This window comes from Oenanthe melanoleuca, chromosome 1A (genome assembly GCF_029582105.1).
Source record: "Oenanthe melanoleuca isolate GR-GAL-2019-014 chromosome 1A, OMel1.0, whole genome shotgun sequence".
NCBI classification, from domain to species: domain Eukaryota; kingdom Metazoa; phylum Chordata; class Aves; order Passeriformes; family Muscicapidae; genus Oenanthe; species Oenanthe melanoleuca.
In genome coordinates, this window is record NC_079334.1 from 66464219 (window position 1) to 66472259 (window position 8041).

General features: G+C 48.1%; 1 protein-coding gene across 1 annotated transcript; it reads right to left on the reverse strand.

Moving 5' to 3' along the window:
* Positions 1-1484: 1484 nt before the first annotated feature.
* Positions 1485-4546, reverse strand: LOC130264995 (endonuclease domain-containing 1 protein-like). Its single transcript, XM_056513713.1, has 2 exons — positions 4232-4546; positions 1485-2205 (listed from the first exon to the last, which is right to left on the reverse strand). The coding sequence occupies exons 1-2, from the start codon at positions 4514-4516 to the stop codon at positions 1660-1662; spliced, it is 831 nt and encodes a 276-aa protein (XP_056369688.1). The 5' UTR covers positions 4517-4546; the 3' UTR covers positions 1485-1659.
* Positions 4547-8041: the final 3495 nt, after the last annotated feature.

The window sequence follows — 8041 nt, forward strand, 5'->3', positions numbered from 1 at the left end:
TAATGTGGGGCAATCACACATGAGCCTGAAGGCACAGAACACTTTGAATTCTTTGTTGCACAGGCCCCCACCCCTAAAGGATCAAGACAGAGGATATCAAGGTTGCAGATCTCATTGCTGGAGCCATGGGGGTGTCTTGTATGAGCTGTTGGCACCCTGGCCCACTTTGTTCATGCCCATTCACAGTTGAATAGCTGGTGTCTGATGCTGACATTTGTGTGGGTGTTATGGCATCCTCAGATTGCACTTGGACCCCCAATGTCCTGCAAGGGTGCTCTGGGCACTGTGACATCACTGGTGGTTGTAGAAATTTCAGTGAGAAGCAACTTGTGGTTTATGTAAGATAAGACTCTGCAATCCAGCACTACAGCAAATGACTTTTATTGTAAGCTCTTGTACACTAAATGATGTGGCACTCAATGATCTTTTACAACCTTTGAATACATTTCCCCAAATCAATTTCCCATAAGGCTGCAGAAAAGCTTCAGAAGCAGAGCAGAGAATGCAGGTATCCAAGGAGAGCATCACAGGAATTTAGCTTTGGCTGCTCTAAGCTTTCTATGTATCTGATGCCAAAGGCTGCCTGTCTGATACAACAGGTGCTGCTCTCAAGGTGCACTTTCAAAAGCAAGCAAACAAAAGCATGTCCCAGGATCACATAATCACTGAATTGTTGGGTTTTGCAGGGGCTTCTCAAGATCTTCTAGTCCACACTCCAGGCTTAAGCAGGATGAGCTGGAGCAGGTTGTCCAGGATCATTGTTAGGGTTTGGGTATGTGCAGACATGGAGATGTCCAGACAAGGTGTCTGGGCAGCCTGAGGTGCCCTGGTGCCTTGGCCTTGCTAAGGAGGTGAGGGACAAGTCAGCTGCACACTGTCAGGGACAGTTAAGGAGGAGAGGACTCGTCCCTGAGAGCTCTCTCCTGAGATGGGCAGCAAAGCAAAGCAGCTGGAGGCTCTGCCCACGGCTTTGTGCCTTTGGGCAGAGCAGGAGGTGCCCTGAGGGACAGAGCTGGAAAGACACCAGAGAAGGAAGCAGCACAGAAGCTGCTCAGGACATTTGTCCCCCTCTGCTCTGCTGTGCTGTGCTGTGCTGAGAGCCCAGCTGCAGTGCTGCCTCCAGCTCTGGGGCCCAGAGCACAAGAAGGATACAAAGCTGTTGGAGTGGAGTCCAGTGCAGGCCATGAAGGTGCTCTGAGGGCTGGAGCACGTCTGCTCTGGAGAGAGGCTGAGAGAGCTGGGCATGTTCAGCCTGGAGAAGACTCCAGAGAGTGCAGTACCTACAGGATGTCTAAGAGGGCTGGAGAGGGTCTTTGGACAAGGGTATGGAGTGACAGCACAAGAGGGAATGGTTTCCCACTGATGGAGGGCAGGGTTAGATGGGATATTCTAAAGAAGCAAATTCCTGGGAGCAGGCTGTGGTGTGAGCAAAAGTTACCCTGAGCTGTTTTGACTGCCCCTGGAAGCGTTGAAGTTCAGGCTGGGGAGGGCTTGGAACAACGTGGGGTAGTGGAAGGTGTCCCTGCCCATGGCAGGCAGGTCAAAATGAGATGATCTTCGAGGCTTTAAGGACCCACCAAAACCAACCCATTCAGTGATTCTGTGATTCTGTGACATGTGGGAAAATTTGCTGAGCCTTTTCCATCAAGGATGTGAGGCTTATTGCCGGGGACAATCATTGTTGAACAGAGTAACCATTCTCCCTTTATAGAGATTGGTCAACCAATTCTCCAGCTGCCCCAGGGTGACGTGCTCCACCTGGTTTCTTTCGTTGTCAGCAATGGCCCCCCAAGCCCTTGTGGGATTATTGCCTAACAGGCAGCAGGCAGCTGACCAGATGTGGCTGGGTACATTTACCCTCCCATTTGGGATATTGGTGTTCCCAGGTACAGCACCCGTGATGACATAGGTGGTATCACAGCCCTGGGTTTTCTGGGCCATCGTTTTCTCCATATAATCTCTCCAGCCCTCTTGATGAAGTCTGCTGTTCAGGGGCACTGTGTTGGTGAGGGTGAAGGTCGCCCACTTGCTGTCGTCGCCAGTTTTCTGGCCACTAGGAGCCAAGGGACATTTTTCCAGATTCTGGAGATTGTTGTAGTCTTCATTGGTAGCCTGATTCTGGCCAATTTGCTCTAAATTGATGGAATATTCATCTTCAATGGTCTCTTCTGTATCCATATCTTTACCATAGTTTTGGTTGATCAGCTTGACAGGGTAAGAAGAGGAAAAGGTGTCAGTACGGAGGATGCATGTAATGAAACATATTAATCTGGAGAAGATGTCTCTGATTGTCAAAAGCCCATTATTGCCATCTCACTATATGAAAATGGATGAGTCAGAGAGAAATCATAGACATGCCCCTCCTGCATGAACACAAAAGCTTTATAGAGAAAGCAGCTCAGAATGTGATTGCTCTCATTTTGACTTGTGACCTTTGTCATCCAGCCTGAAGCCTGTGCTGGGAGCATGGGTGGATGCATGAGCCAAGGAGCAATTCCCTCTCCTAGGATTGAAAGTTGTCTTAGGTGAGACACCTTCCCTGCCAAATCGATTTTCCTTTCCTTCTGTCTCCACAGCCCAAATCTGCCCAGGGCTCTCCCTGGATCCCCTCGTGCCACGCTGTGATTCTGGGATTCTGTGATTCTGTGATATTGTCTGTGGTTGCTACAGGTGTAGTCCAGTCCTGAAACACCAGAGGTTGCCTCCTCTAAGCCAATACCCAGGGAGATGTGACAGGACATCAGTCCTGCAGCTGAGGTTTCCCTGGTAGTGCTGCAGTTTGTTCAAGGACGAACAATTTTGCTCAGGAAGCGAAAAGATCTCAGTGTAAATGGAGTCTGTGACAGCACTGCTAAGAATGTGTCTGAGAGCTGATCTGGGCCAGGGAACATTTTCTGCAACATCACTCAAAAGAAGTTACAAATGATCAGCCTCTGAGAGGAGCCTTTAATATCAAAATAGTCCTGGAGAAATTTTGGCAGCACTCCAAAAAGGCCTCTGGAGAAAGTTAACAAATTCAAAGTTTTTCCAGGTATCCTGTATCAATGGTCTAGAAAGATATGGCCAGTGATGGGTTTGGAACATGCTGGCCAGGTGGAAATTGGCCTGGCCCATGCAGTGGGTTTGGATTGAGATGATCTTTAAGGTTCCTTCCACCACAAACCACTCTATGATTCTACAAAATGACAGAAGTTTTTATGCCTTGATAATGTGGAGGCTGCAGTAGTACAATGGCAGATTAATTATTTATATTCCTGTGAGTTACAAATGCAAATGGTTATTTTTTTCCATAACTTCAACAGGTGGTTTCTCATCTGTAGGGACGTATATTTAGCCTTCCTCTGGAACTGGACATTATGATCATCCACATTTTCATTCGAAATTCTCCCCCTATACAGCCCATAAAAAAGGTCCTGAATTTACTGCCCTTCTATTCCTTAATTGTTCTGACCTGTCTTCCTGGACTTCTGAAGGACATTTGGGAGGGTTCCATAGCTTGGATTTCTGTCTGTCTGCTGGATCCTTCTGGAGCAAGCCTGAGCCAAAAGTGCTCAGGGGTCACTGCCCATGCATGGAGATCACACCCTTCTGACTGCACTGACACTGATGCTCCTCACTTTTCACTGCCCCAAACATCACTCCAGAAATCCCTCCACACTTAAGCTGACCCTCTCACCTCCAGTGCCTTTTCCCCCAAGGCTTTGTCCCTGGGCCATCTCACCCCCTCCTGAGTTTCTCCTCACTTCTCTCCCACCCCTCACAAACCCTGTTTGACTCTTCCCTGGGAGCAGATGAGCTCTGTCAGGGATGCAGAACAGCTCAGGGCAAAGTGGGGATCAGATCCCAGCAGGACTGTTGGTCCCTCAAGTTTAGCCTCTCTTGGGTGCCTTTTCCCCATCACTTGGTCCCCCACCCTGAGCAGGGCAGAGAGCGGGGAATCATTTGACTTTGTAATGTAATGCAAATTAATTGGATTTGCTGTTGTTATCAGGTCAAGGCAGAAAACTGGGTAGCTTAGGGATATGATTCATCTCCTCCTGCTGCTGATGTCTCAGATGCATCAGAGGAACCACATGTAGTGCAGGTGTTTGAAATAAAAGGAGAAAATTCCCATCCAGTGTTTCCATTTGTATGTGTGTAGTGGTGTGGTAGGAAATAGAAGTGGTAATTTAAATGCTGTTGTTCATGTCTGAGTGAGTGGATGGTGATGTCCTACAAGAGAGACACTCACCTGGGGCTCAACAAACCATGATTCATATCTCTCTCCATTTCCAGGATTATAGATGTAAGCAGAGTACACTGGAATTCTCAGAGTTTTGTCATACAGGGTGGCAAAGTGATATTTGTTACTTAAGCGCTGGCAGATCCTGGCTGCATTTGTTGGACGCAGGGTGTCACTTGGGAGGGTCTTCTCATAGAAAAACTGAGTACATGCAGTTGTAAAGGATTTCACCACCTCACCGTGTCCCAGGCAGAGGCAGCTCGCCAACACCTGCAGCAGCAGCAGCCCCAGCATGGTGGGAGGATTTCAGTGAAGGGCTCTTGCTCCCCTGCAAGGCAAATGCAGAGGGACACTCAGCTTGGAAAGAGCTGGGCATGGCCTGGAGGATTTTTTTGCAGGGGGACAGAGCTGGCAGAGGAGGGGATTATGAGGGAGCAGGAAAGGAGTAATTTCTGTCCTCCAGGATATGGAAATCCATGAGGGCAATAAGGGTGAAACCTAAACCAGGGTTTAGGTGCCCAGAGGAGGAGGCAGCAGTGGGAGAAGTCACCCTGGGTGAGGAAGGAGCCAAAGGCACCACGACTGCAATCATCTATCACAGCAAAGTTATCTTGCAACTGAGGCACAGCCCTGGCACAAGGTCACCTTTCCCCACCTCCCTCCTGCTCTGGGCACCTTCCCACAGCAGACACCTGCAGCTGGGCACGGACTCTGCTCAGCCCCCTGCAATGCTGAGCTGGGCTTTCATCTCGTGGGGCATTGGGCAGGGCAAGAACAGCAGTGCTGCACTTCCTACATGTCTCTGGCCCCATCCAGCTTCTCACAGACACACAGCCCCTCCAGTCACACCCAGTCCTGAACCCAAATGATGCACTTCGGGTCCTGCCTCTCAGCTGACATTGGGCAATGGCTGTCCTGCTGCTCACCTTGCATTTCCACGTTATCCAACCCCAGACTCTGAACTTGCAGACACATGGAGAGAGAAAATGAAGGGCCAAGCAGATGGTAGCAGCAAGCACAGGGGATAACAGATAACACCTCTATCTTATCAGCACAATGGCTGCTGCAGTGCAAGCACTGAGGGGGGGGCAGCTCTTCCCGTGTGTGCTTGTGATTCCTGCTGCTGCCCATCTTCAGCTTTGACAATGGATTTTCCTGTTCTGTCAAAGGCACCATTGCAGAAATTTCTCAGACAGACAGCTGTTCCATTTTGTCTTTCTCAGTGCTGACACTATTCTCAGCAGTCAGTAAGATCATTCGTTTATGAGAAAACTGCTGAAAAGCCCCCTGGGATGCTGGCAACCAATCAAGGGGCTTTGTGTCCTTACAGAGGCAGCACAGGCTTGGGATAACAGGGATGCTCCCATTTGCATGGCCAGACACTCAGTGCAGTGATTTATTATCATCAGCATTTGGAATAAGGCAGGTAGGACAGGCAGTTCAAGGGTTCCTGGGAGAGAAAGCTGCCACAGCCCCTAAAGCACAAAGCCCACCTTTGGCTAGGAAGGGTCTGAGCTGAGGGCTGCTGAAGGCTTGATATGTCTCCTTGCACATTTGCTCTTTTCTTATTTTTCTCCCTGACTCATCTCTCCATTTTTATTTGATTCAAATATTGAACTACACACAGTCCTGCTCTGACCCAAGACACCTGGTCCTTTTTCTCTTTTCAAGCCCAGGATCCTGAATGGGATCACCAGTGAGCTGGAAACAGAGAACATGAATCACCGGTGGTGACTTCCTACAGTACTCTGCAGAGCACAGCCCAATCTGCCCTAAATCAGGCCGAGAATTTTCTGGGACATCCTTTAGTGTTACCCACACATGAGATTAAAATTTATCTAACAAATTTAATATCTAATTTAAAAGATATAAAAAAAGCTACCGTGAGAAAGAACAGCATAAGACACTGCTCACAGCCCCAAAATGGCAGAGGACTCTCAAATGCCTCTGCTGCACTCTCAGACAGGCTGGGTTTTATAGGATTTCCAAGTAGATTTTGCAATACCTTGCATGTTGTTTCGTAAACAATATTCTTCTCCACGCTCCCTAATTAAACATTAGATGTCAAATTTCCACTTGAATTGGTTGTGTTTCTCTGTCAATAATGAAATTGATCAAATGCCAGAAAATATTTTCTGTGTTCTGATGGCAGTATAGAGGAGGGGATTTTGAAGTGACTCAGATGTTTCCTTTCTCTGTTGGGCTTCCTAAGTGCTTCACAAGCTTGCTATCAAGGGCTGGGCATTTCTGGATACAGCCAGGGGTAAAGGTCCTGGGAAGAGCCTGGAAAGCTGACAGAGGAGGGGCAGATGGAGATGGTCAAGCAGTCAGTGGTTCCAGAGCCTGGAAATCGGGGGCAGTTGGCATGGAGCAATGGTGAGGATGAGTGTGGTCTCAAGCCCCAGCCAGTGAGCAGAGATGGGTGAGCAAGTCAGGAGAGCCTTGAGGAACAGAAGAGGTATCTGCAGAAGTTCCTCAGCCTGTAATCACATTGATGTTTTCATTACATCAGGGGCTGTGTCAGCATTTGATGAGCAAAAATCCATCCAGGCAGATCCTGGGATCGCAGGAGCTGTCCAGCAAAAGGGGTGAAAGTGATGTGCTCAATTTCTTCTCCTGCAAAGCAAAATCTTCTCCTGGTTCTCTGTGCAGCCCAGCTGGCACAAGGCAGGGCTCTTGCTGCTCTGCCCATGGCAGCTGGAGGCAACAGGAGCAAAGTCCATGGTGCTCCCAGGCACCTGTGTCTGTGCTGGCATCTGGTTCCCTGTGCTCAGTGTCCAGAGCCCCCAACTCTGTCACTGGGGAAAGGGCAGGGTTTGCCCACACCACTGAAGTACCTCTGGAGCTTGTTGCTCCACACACTGATGATGAGGGAGATGAGCTTTCAGGAGAGCACTCAGAACCACGACCAGTGCACACCAGAGCTTTGAGTGGGACGCAAGAATATTTTGAAAAGCCACGTTTCAAGGAAAGGCAGCAAAAACCGTATTGCCCTCCCCTGAGTGTGATATGCTCTGAGCAGAGTATTTAGTGCACTTGGAAGGCCAGATCTCTCACTCTGAGCACAGCACAGTGTGGATGACACGTCTGGTACCCCAGCTCACTCATGTGCAGCAATTCTCTATGTCTGGATGCTGCTGTATTGAACCCTGTAAATTCTCTAGGGCCCCTCCACCCATAGCTCTGCCTGTAAGGGCAAAGCTTTCTGCACCTAAGCTACAGATTGCACATGTAAAAGAAGTAAACTTTTGATTTAATGGGTGCCCTTAAAGATTCTTTTATGTGTTTGTCAGCTGTTTGGGTACTTGTTTGAAATCTGCCTGCAGTGAAATCTGCCAGATGAACACAAAATACACAGCACACATTATACAATATATTAATGCAGGAACTCAAGATATCTTAAACATATACATTTAGTAGGCTTTCAGTTTCCAAACAGTGTTTTCTCTCCTTCAAAGAGGAGGAATGAGTGCTAGTTCCAACCTGTGTTCACTGTGCCCATTAGAACTAGAATTTGCTTTAAGAGTAAAATTGAGGAAATTATTTTTCTGCTCTTTTTATCATTCTGAAGTAGTAAGTCCTTTTGTATTTTGTGTGTCGATGGACGAGGAGATAATGAGTTAAATGATACCACATCAGAATAAATCATTCATAGATCTTTGAATGAACACTGAAAACTGTGTGGAAAACTGTAGTACAAAACGAAAAGCACTTCCTGCAAAATGTAGGGATGATAGGACACAGAGATGGGCCCTGGAGGTCTGTATGCTGTTTCTCTTTTCTTCCATATACTTGGGCAAGCTGCTTTGCATTTTCCTG

Bases quoted from the DNA above. Each gene is read 5' to 3' on its own strand.
- LOC130264995 (XM_056513713.1), bottom strand. From the start codon at position 4,516: ATGCTGGGGCTGCTGCTGCTGCAGGTGTTGGCGAGCTGCCTCTGCCTG. The intron at 2,206-4,231 runs GTGAGTGTCTCT...TACCCTGTCAAG, and splicing joins CATGGTTTGTTGAGCCCCAG to CTGATCAACCAAAACTATGG.